Here is a 19,600-nt window from a genome sequence, read left to right as displayed (position 1 = left end):
TAAGTTACAGTCAGGAATACTTTAAGTTAGGATGGCACCTTTAAAAAGGAAAGAGAAAAACACTAAGAGAATTTACTTCCACATCCCCACCAACCACAGAATAATGGTGCCAGAGAAGCCCATGCTGCATTGGCGTGGTTCTCTTAACAAAGTTCTCATAGGTGTGTGGATTGAAATAACACACCAGTGGGACCTACACTTAATGTATGCAGGGTTTCTTATTTGAATTTTCCTAAATTGAATCTCTGAACTCTACAAAATGAATTATTACCTGGTTATGTCAATTTCATAAACTCTTAAATTCATTGGCATTGTGTGTGAGCACAGGTGGGAGCCAGGAGTGCTGGGCAATGAGCTACAAAGACATTTAATTGTAGTTGACGCTCACTCCTTAACAAACCATCCCCAAACTTAGTGGTTTAAAATAACAGCAATCATTTATTCTTCTCATGAATTTGCAATTTGGGTAGGACCCCATGGAAATGGCTTATCTTTGCTCTTCACAGTTTCATCAGTTGGCAGCTAGAGAATTCACTCTGTGTTGCCTCACTTGCATGGCCAGCAAGTGGTTTTGGCTGGCAGATGAAATATCAGCCAGGCAGTGGGCCAGTGACTTCAGGTCCTCTTCCCCAGGGTGACTTGGCTTCTACTTGGGCTTCCTCACAATATGGTGGGCAATTCCAAGGGTAACCACCATGAGGGAGCAAGGAGGCATTTTTCCCTATCTAACCTTAGAAGTCTTTTCCAATGAGTCAACTATTTGCATTAGGTGGACAAAGTACTGGAGTTTCAGCTTTAGCATCATTCCTTCCGAAGAACACCCAGGACTGATCTCCTTTAGAATGGACTGGTTGGATCTCCTTGAACCTTAGAAGTTACATGGTGTTGCTTCAGCCACCCACTATTTCTCAAAACAGTCACAAAGTCCATTCAATTTCAAGGTAGGGGACATAGACCCCTAACTCAATGGAGAGAGTAAGGTTAGACTGTAAGAAGAAATCAGAAATAAGATATGGTTTTAACCATTTTAGGAAAATACAAAGTATCATATCAACAAGAAAGGGATTCCCTGGTGGCTCAGATGGTGAAGAGTCTGCCTGCAATTTGGGAGACCCACGTTCCCTGGGTTGGGAAGATTCCCCTGGAGAAGGAAAGGGCAACCCACTCCAGTATTTCTGCCTGGAAAATCCCATGGACAGAGGAGCCTGGCAGGCTATAATACATAGGGTTGAAAAGAGATGGACACGACTGAGTGACTTCACTTTTACTTTCATATTAACAAGCTATAGTAAATTGAGAAGTAAAAATAAAATTACAGTACATTACTTCCACAACATTTGCCATATTTTTGAAAGCATGTTTTTAATCTTGTCGAAAACAGCTTGCAATATTCTCTTCTCAGCTTCTTCCCTTACATTCATCATTTGTTCATTATACTCATCTGTTATCGATTTTATTTTTTTCATCTTTTCTTCTGATGGATTTTGGGCATATTCCACTTCTACTTGTTCAATTTGCTTGTTAAATGTATCAGCATAGCTTTTCATCAAGTATTCCTCCTGCTGTTTCAGCTCTTGGTCTGTTTCCTTGTAAATGGGGTCAGAAAAGTAAGCCCCTTGGTTGTTCTGCACCATCTCGTCTATCAGCTCCACCAGCTCCTGCACCTGAGCTTCCTTCTCAGCCTGCTCTGTGTTTTTGCTGTTACTGAAAGCACAGCAGCGGTCTCCACACTCCTGTAGGAGGCTTTGTAGGTTTCCATCCGAATCCTCCAGAAAATTGCTCAGGCTCTGGTTCTCCAGCTCCTCTTTGCAAGTGAATAAGATGATCATATACTTCATGGCTGCTTTCCCAAACAGATTCTTGACCAACTCCACGGTTTGCTGCTCTTCCTGTGTGTGACGGCCCAACCTCAGGACCAAGACAATGGCATGAGGGCCGGGACAGGAGGCGAGGACACATAGGCTGATTTCCCTGCAGGTGGTGTTCAGGCTGTCTTTGGTGTCGAAGAGCCCTGGGGTGTCAACAACAAGAAGCTCTCTCCCCTTCCATTCCCGGGACGCTTTCTGACAAGTTTTGGTAACAGCGTTGGCAGCCATCTTAGACTCGAATTTTTTGTACCCGAGGATGGTGTTTGCAGTCGCACTTTTCCCACTTCCGGTCTTCCCTACCAGCACTATCCTCAGAGCGTTGTTAGGGGTGGCAGCCATGTTAACATCAAGAGGCTCTGGGGTACCCAGACTCCACCTTAAGAAAAGGAAGGAGAGGGGGAAAGAGTCAATTTAGGCAAGTAGGAACCATTCTCAAGTCTTTTTTTAACTTCCTTTGCCTCCCTGAATGGAGAAGGCAATGGCATCCCACTCCAGTACTCTTGCCTGGAGAATCCCAGGGATGGGGGAGCCTGGTGGGCTGCCGTCTATGGGGTCTCACAGAGTCGGACACGACTGAAGTGACTTAGCAGCAGCAGCAGCAGCCTCCCTGAAATTTGTAATATTCTATTATCCACATTGTTCGCAAAAGAAACAGAAAAATTAAACAGTTTAATTGCTGTGGATAAAACAGCAAAGTAGTTCCAGTATCCCCACAAAGGAGTGTCAGGTCTGTTGCCAAGCCCAAGCTGGTCTGCTCACTGCACCACAGGCCAATAAATCCGGATACCAGTTGTTGGGGCAAGGAATGAAGACTTTAATCAGAAGGCCAGTAGACCGAGGGGATGGCAGTCTAGCGTCTCTAAGAACCCTCTCATCTCACTCAGCATTTAGGGTCCTTTTATATACAATAGAGAGGGGGAAGGGACTCAGTGGCCTCACCAGTGGCAGAAGGAGGTTGTTAACTGGTCGCTGGTTACCAGTTGCTCACGTGCTTGGGAGGAGGGACCCACTCGGATGCCTGACCAATGGCTGAACAGGCCTGTTATAGCTGGTGTCAGTCTGAATGAAGTGTGCATGGGGAGCCAGGGAGGGAAAGCCCCTTATGACTTACCATCACAGTTTCTATCATTAAAGCAGTATGATGTTGGTCCCTGAATAGAGAGAACAGCAAAGCAAAAACAGAAACTTTGGAAACAGACCAAATTAACCACATTGTATTTATTCATATTCAATTCATTTACATTATGCAACATTTATATTCAATAATGTAGCATCTCACATCAAGAGGAAGAAAGATAGACTAATAAGCAACATGGAGACAATCATATACAAAAAGACAAAACTGTATCCATTTCCTGATGCCTTTCAAACTCCAAATAGGGTAGAATTTCCAATGTTGAAAATTCCCTATAAATAATAGAAGAAACATGGATAAATCTTTGTAACTTAGAAGTAGGGAAAATATTTCTGAAATTTGAAATAGAGTAAGGAAAGAGACAGGCTTCCCTGGTGATTCAGTCGGTGAAGACTCTGCCATGAAATGCAAGAGACCTGGGGTTCAATCCCTGGGTCAGGAATATCCCCCGGAGAAGGAAATGGCAACCCACTTCAGTATTCTTGCCTGGGAAACCCAGTGGAGAGAGGAGCCTTGTGGACTACAGTCCATGAGGTCACAAAAGAGTCAGACAACTTAGCTACTAAACCGCCACAAGGAAAGAGACTCCTAAATTTGGTTATATAAAAATCAGAAATATAATGTGGGAGAATAATGCCACCATACACAAATTAAAACACAACTGTCAAACTAGGGGAAATTTTTTTCCTGGTTATGTAAAAGAGGGGTCATTTCACTTTTATACAAAGACTATCTGTACAGATGGCCAATAAGCACATGAAAAGATGCTCAGTATCATTAACTATTCAAGAAATGCAAATGAAAACTATAATGATGTATCACCTCACAGCGATGATTTGATGGCCATGATCAAAAAATCTACAATAAATGCTGGAGAGAGTGTGGAGAAAAGGGAACCCTCCTACACAGTTGGTGGGAACGTGAATTGGTAGAGCCTCTATGGAGAACAGTCTGGAAGATCCTCAAAAAATTAAAAATATAGTTGCCATATGATCCAACAATCCCACTCTTGGGCATATATCCAGACAAAATTCTAATTTGAAAAGATGCCTTCACCTCTATGTTCATAGCTGCTGCTGCTGCTAAGTCGCTTCAGTCGTGTCTGACTCTGTGTGACCCCATGGACAGCAGTCCACCAGTCTCCTCTGTCCCTGGCATTCTCCAGGCAAGAATATCAGAATGGGTTGACATTTCCTTCTCCAATGCGTGCATGCATGCTAAGTCGCTTCAGTCGTATCCAACTCTGTGCGACCCTATGGACAGCAGCCCACCAGGCTCCTCTGTCCACAGGATTCTCTAGGCAAGAATACTGGAGTGGGTTGCCATTTCCTTCTCCTCTATGTTCATCAGTTCAGTTCAGTTCAGTCGCTCAGTCCTGTCCGACTCTTTGCGACCCCATGAATTGCAGCATGCCAGGCCTCCCTGTCCATCACCAACTCCCAGAGTTCACTCAAACTAACGTCCATCGACTCGGTGATGCCATCCAGCTAGCTCATCCTCTGTCGTCCCCTTCTCCTCCTGCCCCCAATCCCTCCCAGCATCAGAGTCTTTTCCAATGAGTCAACTCTTTGCATGAGGTGGCCAAAGTATTGGAGTTTCAGCTTTATAACAGTTCTGTTATAATAGCCAAGACACAGAAACAAACTAAATGTCCATTGACAGATGAATGCATAAAGAAGATGCTGTTCATATATACAATGGGGTATTACTCAGCCGTAAAAGAGAATGAAACAATGCCATTTGCAACTACATGTATGAACTGAGGTGTTATCATATTGAGGGAAGTTAGAGAAAAACAAATATTACATGATATCATTTGTATGTGGAATCAAAAATAAATCAAGTAAACTTACTTACAAAACAGAAACAGACTAACTGACACAGAAAATAAGCTTACGACTACCAAAGGGGAAAATCAGGAAAGAGGGATAAATTAGGTGTATGGGGTTTATGGATACATCGTAGCTGTTCAGTCCTTCAGTCCTGTCAGATTCTTTCTGGCCCCAGGGACTGCAGCATGCCAGGCTTCCCTGTCCTTCACCATCTCCCAAAGCTTGCTCAAACTCATGTCCATTGAGTCCGTGATGTCATTCAGCTATCTCGACCTCTGTTGTCCCCTTCTCCTCCTGCCTTCTATCTTTTCCAGCATCTGGGTCTTTTCCAATGAGTCAGGTCTTCCATCAGGTGGCCAAAGTATTGGAGCTTTAGCTTCAGCATCAGTCCTTCCAGTGAATATTCAGGGTTGATTTCCTTCAGGATTGACTGGTTTGACTTCCTTGCAGTCCAAGGGACTCTCAAGAGTTTTCTCCAACACCACAGTTCAAAAGCATCAATTCTTTGACACTCACCCTTCTTTATGGTCCAATTCTCACATCCATACATGATTACTGGAAAAGTCTTAGCTTTGACTACACAGACCTTTGTCAGCAAAGTAATATCTCTGCTTTTTAATATGCTATCTTGGTTGCTCATAGCTCTTCTTCCAAGGAGCAAGCATCTTTTAATTTCATGACTGCAGTCACCATCTGCAGTGATTTTGGAGCCCAAGAAAATAATGTCTGTCACTGTTTCCATTGTTTCCCCATCTATTTGCCATGAAGTGATGGGACTGGATGCCATTATCTTCATTTTTTGAATGTTGAGTTTTAAGCCAGCTTTTTCACTCTCCTCTTTCACCTTCATCAAGAGGCTCTAGAGTTCCTCTTCACTTTCTGTCATAAGGGTGGTGTCATCTGCATATCTGTTATTGATACTTTTCCCAGCAATCTTGATTCCAGCTTGTGCTTCACCCAGCCCGGCATTTTGCTTGATGTACTCTGCGTATAAGTTAAATAAGCAGGGTGACAATATTAGCCTTGACATACTCCTTTCTCAATTTTGAACTGGTCTGTTTACATGTCCGGTTCTAACTGTTGCTTCTTGACCTGCGTACAGGTTTCTAAGGAGGAAGGTAAGCTAGTCTGGTATTCCCATCTCTTGAAGAATTTTCCACAGTTGGTTGTGATCCACACCATCAAAAGCTTTAGCATAGTCAATGAAGCAGAAGTAGATGTTTTTCTGGAATCCTCTTGCTTTTTCTTTGATCCAATGGATATTGGCAATTTGATCTCTGGTTCCTCTGCCTTTTCTAAATTCAGCTTGTACATCTGGACGTTTTTGGTTCATGTACTGATGAAGCCTAGCTTGGAGAATTTAAAGCATTACCTTGCTAGCATGTGAAATGCATGCAGTTGTGCAGTAGTTTGAACATTCTTTGCCATTACCCTTATTTGGTATTGGAATGAAAGCTGACCTTTTGTTATATATAGTGGTATGTTACATATACATTACGTATACATACCACTATATATAACATACATTAGCAACAAGAATTTACTGTATAGTGGAAAGGAACTATATTCAGTATCTTGTATTAACCTATAATGGAAAAAATCAGAATATATATATATATATATATAATTATATATATTATATACATATATATATGGGCTTCACCAGTAACTTAGCAGTAAAGAATCTGCCTGCAATGCAGGGGACACAGGAGACACAAGTTTGATCCCTGGGTTAGGAAGATCACCTTGAGGAAGGCATGGCGACCAACTCCAGTATTCTTGCCTGGAGAATTCCATGGACAGAGGAGACGGGAGGGTCACAGTTCATGGGGCCGCAGAGAGTTGGATATGACTGAAGCGACTGAGCATGCACACACACACGGACACATGCATGTATAAAACTGAGTGGCTTGGCTATAATTATAATAAATCAACTATATTTCAATAAAAATATTTTAGCAAACAAACAATATCTAAAAGTAGAGAAAGAAAAGACCAACAACTTGATAGAAAGTGGAGTAAGAGATAAGAATAAACAGTCCAAATAAAAATGTAAATATCCTTTGAATATGTAAAAAGATATCAACATCCACTCGTAATAGAGATAAACATATCAAAACATATAAAAACTAAAATTAATTATTTAATATTGCACTAGGATACTATTTCTCACCTACAGGTTTGAAAAAACCCAGAAATTAGTTGGCATAATCTGTTGATAAAAGGTATAGGGGAGGGACTCCCTGGTGGCCCAGTAGTTAAGAATCCACCTTGCAATGCAGGGGATGTGGGTTCAATCCCTGGTCAGGAAACTAAGATACTACATGCCACGGAGCAACTAATCCCTCCACAATTGGAGAGTCCGTGTATCACAGTGAAAGATCCCACACGAGGCAAGGACGATCCCGTATGCTGCAACTAAGATGCAATGCAGCCAAATAGATAAATACATGTTTTTTAATAAGTAAAAGATGTAGGGGAAACAGATCTTCTCCTGCATGGCTGTTGGGAATAAAAGAACAGTCTAAAACTACTGGAGGAGAAGTTAGCAAGGTCTTGTATATGTGCATTTACATATGCCTTTACCCTTTTATTATCAATCTCAATTTTAGGATTTATTCCAAAGGTACCCAACAAGAATATGGAAGAAAATTATGCAGAAAGCTCTGTGTGTGTGTATGCACACGTGTGTGCTCAGTCATGTTCAACTCTTTGTGACCCTATGGACTGTAGCCTTCCAGGCTCCTCTGTCCTTGGGATTTTCCCAGCAAGAATACTGGAGTGGGTTGCCATTTCCAAGGGATCTTCATGACCCAGGGATTGAACCCACGTCTCCTGCATCTCCTGCATTGGCAGGCAGATTCTTTACCATTGGGCCACCTGGGAAGCCCACAGAAGTCTGTTAACTGTGCCACTATTTGAATCTCAGGACACCAAAAACCTATCATGCATCATTAGGGTAGGGACCCAGTTGAATTAACTAAGGTATATTCACACAGTGAAGCACTGGTCAACTGTAGAAAAAGGAGGTATATCTTTATATCCTAGTATGAAGACATCTCCAGGATATAGCATTAAGCAGAAAAAGCAAAGAAGAAAGTAATGCACAGTTTACTAGCATTTCTCTAACCAGGAGGAATATGATCTACATATATAAAATGTGTAATACATATATTTTTAATTCATCCATAAAAACAATGGCCGAATAATCTGAAAGCTAAACAAACAAAAAAGTTACTTATATGGGCATGGGACAAAGAGGAGGGAGAGGACAGGGACAGAAACTGGGAATCAGACTTGTTTGGATATACTTATATTTCATTGATTTGATCTTAAAACCATATAAATAGTTTACATAATCATACAGCAAAAATTATATTTAAAATCCTAGTAAAAATCAAAAGCAAATGTAACAAACAGGCCTAATTGTATTTTGTGTGATGAATGAACCACACAAAAAATTGTTCCAAGAGACTTGATAACGCAGTCATTTCTCTGTCCATCTCCAGTGGGAAGTACTTTAAGTCCCCCCAACCCTTGCCCCAAAATATCTGCAAAGAATTTTCAGGAATCTTATTCTTCATTGTGTGTATGTGCAAGTAAGTGTGTTTGTATGGTTTTGAAGTCCATTGGAAAGACATCAAAACAATGATAAGCCCAGTAGAAATGAGTACCCTTAGTGCCAGACTGCAGTCTTCAAATGCCCATTTCCTGCCAAAACATTAGTTGATTTACACATACTGCAGTATGAGCTTCCCTGGTGGCTCAACAGTAAAGAATCTGCCTGCAATGCTGGAGACCCGGGTTTGATCCCTGGTTCAGGAAGATCCCCTGGAGAAAACAGCAACCCACTCCAGTATTCTTGCCTGGGAAATCCCATGAACAGAGAAGCCTGGCGGGCTATAGTTCATGGGGTCGTAAAGAGTTAGACACAACTCAGTGACTAAACAACAGCTGCAGTGCAATATAAAATAACAATTAAATTAAAAAAAAAAGATTTAGCCTGAGTGGTCTCTAAATTGCCTTCCAACTCTAAAGACCTTGGGGACACATTTCCTACTAAAAGAAATGTCTGGGTTATCAAGTGTACTCAATGTCTATCCCTACAACAACTGGATGGAAGGTGCAATATTCAGCAAAAGGTTGTCATGTTAAAATGAGATGCATGGACAATGTGTTAACAGACATTCTTAGTCCCCTCCCTACCGCCACCTCCCCTGCTCTGGTAGCATCCTCCTGACTTGTTTGCACAGCACCTGGTCCCTTCTCAGGCCAGAATCCACACCCTCCCCAGACTCCCCTACCTTACTGTCCCTGCAGCTCTGTCTCCCTGGGATCTGTTCTCAGCCAGGCTCACCTGATTTAAGGACTTGATGAGCTGTCTGGTTTCCTCCAGAGAAGCTGTTTGAGCCCCTGCGTTTGCTCTAACTGCTGCACCTCTGAGACCTTGGAGCCAGGAAGCAGATTGGGTGGGGCCAGTGAAAAAAGTGTTTTGTTTTTAAAAAGACAGAAATGTTGCCCCATAATTTGATGGGTGGTTCAGTTTTGCCTGGTGGCTCAGATGGTAAAGTGTCTGCCTACAGTGCGGGAGATCTGAGTTCGATTCCTGTGTCGGGAAGCTCCTCTGAAGAAGGAAATGGCAACCCACTCCAGTACTCTTGCCTGGAAAATCCCATGGATGGAGGAGCATGGTAGGCTACAGTCCATGGGGTCACAAAGGGTCGGATACGAGTCAGTGACTTCACTTCAGTTTTGCCAAGTTGAAAGCTTTTTCTCCATGTGCCTGCTATGACACCAGAATTTTGAAAAATTTACTTGTTGTTTGGGGTTATAGTAAAGTGAAGTGAAAGTGAAAGTCACTCAGTCATGTCTGATTCTGTGACCCCATGGTCTATACAGCCCATGGAATTCTCCAGGCCAGAATACTGGAGTGGGTAGACTTTCCCCTTCTCCAGGGGATCTTCCCAACCCAGGGATCAAACCAGGGTCTCTTGCATTGCAGGCAGATTCTTTACCAACTGAGCTATCAGGGAAGCCAATGGAATAGTATCAACTCTATTATTTAAGCCTCACCCAACGAGAACAAATCCCCAGACTCCCACTGGCAGGAACCAGTTCACACCAGTGAACCTGGTGTGCTTACCCACATGGATTCTCAGACGTAGGTGGTTATGGTTATAAACCTCCAGCAGTGGAACAGAGAGCAGTGGTACTAAACGGGAGACTTTTAGTCTCCCTTTAAAAGGGACCATTCGTAGGGCCCTTGGCTCCAGGAGTCTGGCATGAGGAATCACTGTTAGTCCAGGCTCACTCCTCCTGGTGTTCCTGAGTCCCAAGGGTCATCAGAGCCATGGATGGTTACAGACAGTTACAGATATAAGCTTTATTTGCCACTTGGCTCCAATAGCCAAGAAAGCAAGAAGCAAGGAAATGGGGTTTTCTCCCACAGTTTTCTATTTCTCTCAGGAAATCCATAGTCCCCATCCTTACCTGCCTACCTAGGTTTCTAGCCCCACACCTCCAAAATCCACAGTGTTTGCTTAGCTATCCCCTGAATTCTTAGCCATTCCGTGGTCCTAATGATGGAAGAGGTAGATTAGGAGAACAGGAATTGAGGAAAGACTGTGGAGGCTGCCATAACCATCAGACATCATCCCATAATTTGCCTTCTTTCTGGGGTTTGTCATTTGGTTTGCATGATTTCTGCTATTATTTTCATTTATTCCTTTTGGTTTCAATTTGACAACTTTTGTTGCTTTGTTTCAATCCTTCCCTAAAGAGAATTTTCTTCAGTGCTTTCTTAGTAAAGACAGATGCTATAAGTAAAACTTTCAGTTCAGTTCAGTTCAGTTCAGTCACTCAGTCATGTCCAACTCTTTGCGACCCCATGAATCGCAACATGCCAGGTCTCCCTGTCCATCACCAACTCCCAGAGTTCACTCAAACTCACATTCATTGAGTCAGTGATGCCAACCAGCCATCTCATCCTCTGTCATCCCCTTCTCCTCCTGCCCCCAATCCCTGTTAGCATCAGAGTCTTTTCCAAAGAGTCAACTCTTTGCATGAGGTGGACAAAGTACTGGAGTTTCAGCTTTCACATCATTCCTTCCAAAGAAATCCCAGGGCTGATCTCCTTCAGAATGGACTGGTTGGATCTCCTTGCAGTCCAAGGGACTCTCAAGAGTCTTCTCCAACACCACAGTTCAAAAGCATCAATTCTTCGGCTCTCAGCCTTCTTCACAGTCCAACTCTCACATCCATACATGACCACAGGAAAAACCATAGCCTTGACTAGACAGACCTTTGTTGGCAAAGTAATGTCTCTGGTTTTGAATATGCTATCTAGGTTGGACATAACTTTCTTTCCAAGGAGTAAGCATCTTTTTAATTCATGGCTGCAGTCACCAGCTGCAGTGATTTTGGAGCCCCAAAAAATAAAGTCTGACACTGTTTCCACTGTTTCTCCATCTATTTCCCATGAAGAGATGGGACCGGATGCCATGACCTTCATTTTCTGAATGTTGAGCTTTAAGCCAACTTTTTCACTCTCCACTTTCACTTTCATCAAGAGGCGTTTTAATTCCTCTTCCCTTTCTGCCATAAGGGTGGTGTCATCTGCATATTTGAGGTTATTGATATTTCTCCCAGCAATCTTGATTCCAGCTTGTGTTTCTTCCAGTCCAGTGTTTCTCATGATGTACTCTGCGTATAAGTGAAATAAGCAGGATGACAATATACAGCCTTGACGAACTCCTTTTCCTATTTGGAACCAGTCTGTTGTTCCATGTTCAGTTCTAACTGTTGCTTCCTGACCTGGATACAGATTTCTCAAGAGGCAGGTCAGGTGGTCTGGTATTCCCATCTCTTTCAGAATTTTCCACAGTTTATTGTGATCCACACAGTCAAAGGCTTTGGCATAGTCAATAAAGCAGAAATAGATGTTTTTCTGGAACTCTCTTGCTTTTTCCATGATCTAGCGGATGTTGGCAATTTGGTCTCTGATTCCTCTGCCTTTTCTAAAACCAGCTTGAGCATCAGGAAGTTCACGGTTCATGTATTGCTGAAGCCTGGCTTGGAGAATTTTGAGCATTACTTTGCTAGCATGTGAGATGAGTGCAATTGTGCAGTAGTTTGAGCATTCTTTGGCATTGCCTTTCTTTGGGATTGGAATGAAAACTGACCTTTTCCAGTCCTGTGGCCACTGCTGAGTTTTCCAAATTTGCTGGCATATTGAGTGCAGCACTTTCACAGCATCATCTTTCAGGGTTTCAAATAGCTCAACTGGAATTCCATCACCTCCACTAGCTTTGTTCATAGTGTTGCTTTCTAAGGCCCATTTGACTTCACATTCCAAGATGTTTGGCTCTAAGTCAGTGATCACAGCATCATGATTATCTGGGTCATGAAGATCTTTTCTGTACAGTTCTTCTGTGTATTCTTGCCACCTCTTCTTAATATCTTCTGCTTCTTTTAGGTCCATACCATTTCTGTCCTTTATTGAGCCCATCTTTGCATGAAATGTTCCCTTGGTATCTCTAATTTTCGTGAAGAGATCTCTAGTCTTTCCCATTCTGTTGTTTTCCTCTATTTCTTTGCATTGATCACTGTGGAAGGCTTTCTTATCTCTTCTTGGTATTCTTTGGAACTCTGCACTCAGATGCGTATGTCTTTCCTTTTCTCCTTTGCTTTTCGCTTCTCATCTTTTCACAGCTACTTGTAAGGCCTCCCCAGACAGCCATTTTGCTTTTTTGCATTTCTTTTCCATGGGGATGGTCTTGATCCCTGTCTCCTGTACAATGTCACGAACCTCATTCCATAGTTCATCAGGCACTCTATCTATCAGATCTAGGCCCTTAAATCTATTTCTCACGTCCACTGTATAATCATAAGGGATTTGATTTAGGTCATACCTGAATGGTCTAGTGGTTTTCCCTACTTTCTTCAATTTAAGTCTGAATTTGGTAATAAGGAGTTCATGATCTGAGCCACAGTCAGCTGCTGGTCTTGTTTTTGCTGACTGTATAGAGCTTCTCCATCTTTGGCTGCAAAGAATATAATCAATCTGATTTAGGTGTTGACCATCTGGTGATGTCCATGTGTAGTCTTCTCTTGTGTTGTTGGAAGAGAGTGTTTTCTATGACTGGTGCATTCTCATGGCAAAACTTTGCCCTGTTTCATTCTGTATTCCAAGGCCAAATTTGCCTGTTACTCCAGGTGTTTCTTAGTAAAGGAACAACTGGGCTTCCCTGATAGCTCAGTTGGTAAAGAATCCGCCTGCAATGCAGGAGACCCCAGTTCGATTCCTGGGTCGGGAAGATCCCCTGGAGAAGGGAAAGGCTATCCACTCCAGTATTCTGGCCTAGAGAATTCCATGGACAATCCATGGGGTCGCAAAAAGTTGTACAGGACTGAGCCACTTTCACTTTCAAAGGAACAACTGCAATGTACACCACAGTATATCACAGCACAGACTTCTTTCTGCTTCTTGTAAACCCTTATATTTTCAAGAAATGGGCAACTGGGTGATTTATTGTAAATTCACTTGTGCAGAGAAAAATACACATCCTGCCTCAGAAACTACGCTCTCTTATTTGACACTTGAAGGTCACAGCACACTTTTGTCACCACGAGGTCATAGCACAGGCTAGACAGCCTAGGTTACAGGCCTGGGTCCCCCTGGTTATACCTGCTGAAGTGTTCAGAAGGGATAGGAGGAGAAAGGCTGGGCCAGGGAGAAATCTCATCATGAAAATTGCACTGAACTGTCCTTAGAATCCTTTTCAGACCCCTCCTCAGGCAGACCTGGCCTGAGGATGAAGTGCAAGGGTTTTCCTGGAAGTCTCCAAACCCACATCAGGACTCATTCAAAGCAGGCCCAGCAGGCAGCACTTCTGAGTTCCACATGAATGAAACGAAATAAACTCTGTTGTAAACTGGAATAGTGTGTGAATATTTCCATCTTTCAAGATCCTAACAATGAAGTTCTCAAAGCCTAAGATAAATAATAAATAAATAAATGAGATGGATAATAAATAGTTGAGCAGCCTCGTGGCTTTTTACTGTTGTTTATCATGAAAAAAAAAAAAAAACCCTCTAGAATGGTACTTAAGTGACATTAAGCTTTGAGAGGTCACAGGTGACTATTTGGAAATGAAAAGTGACACTAGCATTTCTCTTATCCTCTGCAAGTATAACATATTTGTGTTTAGTGGAGAGTCAAAGATTCCCGAGAAAATAGCAATCTGGAAGACAGTGCCACCTAGGTCCCCATTAGCTCTGTTTCATTCAACTACAATGAAGGACAGCAAGAAGGGGAAACTAAACTGGCCAAAGCCCAGGCACACTGCAGGAAGGAAGAGGAGGGGAGCTAGCAACATGGCCAATGTTTAATTTCAGCTACTGACAGGGTCTCCTCCAAAACATTGAGAGGAGCCCTGCAAACTTACACTGATGAACATCCATAACTGACAAACATTATTTAAAGAAAAAAATTAAAAAGTCTCTAAACATTGTCCTATGTTCATATAAGAAATGAAGAAACATTTATTCAGAAAAAAATATACTGACTCTTAGAAAGAACCGTGAGCATCTGCATCATACTTGAACCATGACCTACTTCCTCCTTCCCCAACCCAGCCTCAGTTTGACAGAAACTCCATTCTTGGCCAAGAAGATGAGGCTCCCTCTCCCCACAGTTAATCATCGAGAGTATAGTATCTTACCAATAGGGGTAGCGTTTCTGATCTGCAGAGACTAAATGTCTGGTAAGTAAGATTAGGCAATAGTTTCTAATGGTGGTGGTAGTTTAGTCGCTAAGTTGTGTCCAACTCTAATATATGACACCAAAAGCACCAAGGAAAAACAGATAATTTATATTTATACAAAATTTAAAACACTTTGCATTCCAAAAAGTGAAAAGATAACCTGCAGAATGAGAGAAAAAATTTGCCAATCATATATCTGATAAAGATCTAATATCCAGAATATATAACAAACTCTTTTGCTGTGTTTAGTTGCTCAATCATGTCTGACTCTTTGCGACCCCATGGACTGCTCCTCTGTCTGCAGGGATTCGCCAGGGAAAAATACTGGAGTGGGCTGCCATGCCCTCCTCCAGGAGATCTTCCCAATCCAGGGATCAAACCCATGTTTCCTGTATTGCAAGCAGGTTCTTTACCGACTGAGCAGCCAGGGAAGTTGCAACTCTAAAAACTCCACAATAAAAAGACAAATTGCCTAATTTGTAAATGGGCAAAAGATTTGAATAGGAATTTCTTCAAATAAGATACACAAATGGCCAATAAACATATGAAAAGAAGATAAACATTATCAGTCATTAGGGAAATGTAAATCTGCACCAAATAACATACCACTTCATACTCAGTGGGATGATTATAATCTTTCAAAAAGAAAAAATAATAAATACTGATAAGTATGTGGATAAATTTAATCTTTATACCCTGCTGGGGAGGATATAACATGACACAGCTGCTATGGAAAGCTCTTCGGTGTTCCTTAAAAAATTAAAACATAGATTACCACATGATGTAGTGATTCCACTCCATAAGTGTCCATCCAAGAGGACTGCCAAGACGTGTTCATACCAAAAATTCTACATGAATGGTTAAGCAGCATTATTCATAATAGTCCAAAACAAGTGGAAACAACCCAAGTGCACATCAACAGATGAATGGATATATGCATACAGTGGAGTATCGTTTAACCATAAAAAGGAATAGAGTCTGTCTACATGCTACAATGTGAATGAGCCTTGACAGCATTATACTAAGTGAAAGAAACCAGGGAAAAGATACATAAAGATATGATTATATTTACATGAATGTCCAGAAATTACAATGAGCTCATGAGAGTGTCCTTAGGAAGGTTTTAGCTTTAGTTTCTTGTACTCTATTAACATTTATATTCAGCTTCACTTTTTAAGCCTTTCTTCTCTCTTATGGTTTGAATTGTGTTCCCCTCCAAAAGATACTGAAGACCTAACCATACAAATGTGACCTTGCTTGGAAACAAGGTCTCAGCAGATTTGATTGTTAAGGTAAAGCTGCTGAGATGAACCTTAATCCATACAATTGGTATCCTTATTAGAAGGGAGATATTGGACACAGACACATGCATTGGGAAGACAGTCATATGAAGGCAGAAGCAGAGGTTGAAGTAAGGCTGCCTGAGGTCACTAGAAGCTAGAAGAGGCTAGGAAGGTTGTCACCATGCGCCGTGAATGACACCGGGATTCTTGACCTCTGGAGGAGAGGAATTCGATCCAGGGCCAGTGATGAGGCTTGGTCACTCAGAACTTTTGTGCAATAAAATTTTATTAATGTATAAAGGAGATAGAGAGAGCTTCTGACATAGACATCAGAAGGGGGCAGAAAGAGTGCCCCCTTGCTAGTTTATAGTAAGGGGTTATATACCTATTAGCAAGATGCTAATTAGAGAAAGGAAATGCCTCAAAACTGAGAGAGTTGCACCAGGCCCCTCATCCATAACATGCATTTTGAGATAGCATTGGCACCAAGTGAGTCATCCTGGACCATGAAACAATTGACATGAATCTTGAACAAAGGCAGATTCTAAGGTAAATACATAGTTCATTAACACAGCTTAAGAAAAACATTTCATAGAAAAATGCATTGGTTAGCTCAAGGTTTGAGAAATGTTCAGGGGGAACCAGGTGTCATCTGGGCAACACAGAATTTTAAAAGAAAACTCCTTTTAATTTTGTTAAAATTAAAAGTCCGTTTAATTAATAGAAAAGGAATAAAAATCTGACACTTGTGGTTTGTTTCCTCCTGCCTCTTAAGAGAGAGGAAAAACCGTCTGACACTTGCAGTCTATTTCCTCCCCTTGGGAGGACCCCTAGGCTTACTGCCTGTTACCCTCTCAGAAGGATCCTCCCTGACAGCATGCAGGAGGAACATGGCCCTGCCAACACCTTTATTTTGGACTTCTGGCCTCCAGACTTGTGAGAGAATAAATTATTATAAAAATTATTTATTATCTGTTATTATAAGCCACTTCATTTGTGTTACTTTGTTATGACAGCCCTGGGAAATGAACATGTCCCTCTCTGGTGATTTTCTCTAGTTACCCCTGGTCAACACACAAAAATTACATCTTGTTGCCATTCAGGGAGATGAAATGGCAGGTCTTCCATAGGTGTGGGTCAGCAGGGCACTAAAGGGGAATGCTGGCTGCCTCCACATTAGTCTCCCCTGAGAATAGCATGGTGGTGGCAGCAATCACCTAGGGAGGACATGGATCCTGGAGGTCACCTGCTGACCAAAACCAAATCAAGCTGAGACTCACTCCAGAGCTGAGTGACATTCAAGTAAACCATGATCATGAAGTAGCTAATGTGCAAGGCCAAACTCAGAAACAACAGGAGACTTTTACCCCCAACCCTACTTACATAGTGGGATGGGGAGTAGTGCCTGGATCCTACTGTTCTTTAGACGGGGAGACAGAAATGGCAGATACTTGAGAGACATGTCATGCTCTGCCTCTATGGTGGTTCAGAACCATTTCCAGACTGTTCATCAGAAATCATGGGGGCCAGAAGGAAGTGACACAATATTTTCCAAGTATTGAAAGAAAAGAACTGTCAACCCAGAATTCTATAACCAGAGAAAACATCCTTCAAGAATGAAAGGACAGAGGCCATCAGGGATACTCCAATCTCAGTCACCATCTTACTTCAACCTCATGAGAGACTTATTATCCCCAGGACCTCAACCATACAGTCAAATGTGTATGTTCCTAAAAATAAGGGCACACCTTATTTTATTAGAGTAAATCTGTACCTTACTGTGTGATAGGTATCATGAAACTTTAGCCACAAATCTGTTTATAGACAATAAAAATTCAGACATATAGAATGTAAAGCTACTACTGTGCTGATAATAGCTAGTACAGATGTCAGCAAAACAATAGTTTCCAACTGTGGACAAGAAACATCCTTCTACATTGGAACAAATGAAGAAAGTGCCTTGGGCCAACTACCAAAAATGACACCATTGCCGGTCCTAAGATGACAGAGGAAAGGACGGGAGACCACTTTTTACACCACAAATTCATCAAAAGAACATTTAAATGCTGAGTAAATTTCACAAAACAACTTCTTAACGCCAGCAGAGGACATCAGGCACCCAGAAAAGCAGCCCATTGTCTTCAAAAGGAGGTAGGAAAAAATATAAAAGACAAAAAGAGAGACAAAAGAGGTAGGGATGGAGCTCTGTCCCTGAAAGGGAGTCTTAAAAAGAGAGAAGTTTCCAAACACCAGGAAACACTCTCACTGCCGAGTTTGTGGTGAGCCTTGGAACCACAGAGGGCAACATAATTGGGAGGAAAAATAAAAAAATAATTAAAACCCACAGATTACGTGCCCAATGGTAACTCCCCCAGCAGAGAAGCAGCACAGACCCCTGCATCTGCCACTAGCAAGCAGGGGCTGCATTGCTTAGAGTAGGACCGGGCCTGAATGCCCCAAGGGCAATCTGAGGGAACTAACTTGGGCAAGCAAACCAGACTTTGGGATAGCTACCACATGAAAAGCCCTAACATAAGACACTGCCAGGCCCACTCATAGAACAAAGGACTGAACAGAGCTAGCCGGCTGCAGACCATTCCCCTCCGGTGATAGGCAGCCAGAACCAGAAGTGGGCAATCGCAGCTGCAGAGAGGCATTATCTACCAAACTGCAAGCAGGCTTCTTTGCTAACTAAGACTTCCTGGGCTTCTGGACAGTCAACATCCGTCTGAGAAGGTGTGCCAGTTGTACACCCAGAAAACCAAGCGTCAGGGACAGGGGAGGCGATAAGTCGCAGCGATGGCACTCGCCAAACACTTCATCACCTGAGCTGCTTGGACCTGGGAAGGGCACAAAATACAGGCCCAACTGAGTCTGTGCCTCTGAGGACTATCTGAGTGCCTGAACCTGAGCAGCTTAGACCTGGAAGGGGCATTCAGCCCAGGGCCGGCCTCGGATGGTTCCCAGCAGACCATCCTAGAACCTGAGCAGTGTGGGCAGAGAGGGCACATGCCCCGTGAGCGGGGGCAGGCCCACTGTGGCTGAGACACTGCAAGCACATGCCAGTGTTATTTGTTTGCAGCCTCTGTTCCTCCCCACAGCGCAACTAAACAAGTGAGCCTAAAAAAGTGTCCACCACCGCCCCCTTGTGTCAGGGCAGAAATCAGACACTGAAGAGACCAGCAAACAGAAGAAGCTCAAACAGAGGAAACCACTTTGGAAGTGACAGATGCAATAGATTAAAACCCTGTAGTTAGTACCGACTACATAGGAAGGGGCCTATAGATCTTGAGAAATATAAGCCGGACCAAGGAACTACCCGAAAATTAACTGACCCCACACTGCCCACAACAACACCAGAGAAAGTCCTAGATATATTTTTACTATTTTTACTATCATTCTTCTTTTTAAATTTTTAAAAAAATTTTAAGTCCTCTATTACTCCTTTATTTTTCATTTTTATAACCTACTATTATTTTCAAAAAAAAAAAAAAGAGAGAGACCCCAGCTTTTAAAGCAAACTTCATATATATTTTTTGTTTATAATTTTTGTGACTTTTTTTCCTTTCTTTTCTTTAATATTGTATTTTTGAAAATCCAACCTCTACTGTAGATTTTTAATCTTTGCTTTTTGGTATTTGTTATCAATTTTGTACCTTTAAGAACCCAATCTTCAGTACCTATTTTTTCTTGGGAGCAAGATTATTGGCTTGACTGC

At 42.2% G+C, this 19,600-nt stretch overlaps 1 protein-coding gene across 4 annotated transcripts; it reads right to left on the bottom strand.

The window, feature by feature from the left end:
• Positions 1-411: 411 nt before the first annotated feature.
• Positions 412-9,298, bottom strand: LOC133246616 (GTPase IMAP family member 7-like). 4 transcript variants are annotated; one of them, XM_061415091.1, is made up of 3 exons: positions 9,193-9,295; positions 2,980-3,019; positions 412-2,244 (listed from the first exon to the last, which is right to left on the bottom strand). In XM_061415091.1, the coding sequence occupies exon 3, from the start codon at positions 2,205-2,207 to the stop codon at positions 1,323-1,325; it is 885 nt and encodes a 294-aa protein (XP_061271075.1). In that variant the 5' UTR covers positions 2,208-2,244; positions 2,980-3,019; positions 9,193-9,295; the 3' UTR covers positions 412-1,322. The 4 variants fall into 4 exon arrangements, with proteins under 4 accessions (XP_061271075.1, XP_061271074.1, XP_061271076.1 ...); XM_061415090.1 differs by lacking the exon at positions 2,980-3,019 and having other exon boundaries at positions 9,193-9,298; XM_061415092.1 differs by lacking the exon at positions 2,980-3,019 and having other exon boundaries at positions 9,140-9,287.
• Positions 9,299-19,600: the final 10,302 nt, after the last annotated feature.

The sequence above is a fragment of the Bos javanicus genome, chromosome 4, assembly GCF_032452875.1.
Source record: "Bos javanicus breed banteng chromosome 4, ARS-OSU_banteng_1.0, whole genome shotgun sequence".
In the NCBI taxonomy this organism is placed as follows: Eukaryota; Metazoa; Chordata; class Mammalia; order Artiodactyla; family Bovidae; genus Bos; species Bos javanicus.
Note: the sequence above shows the minus strand (reverse complement) of the source record. Positions and strands in the feature narration are given on the sequence as shown.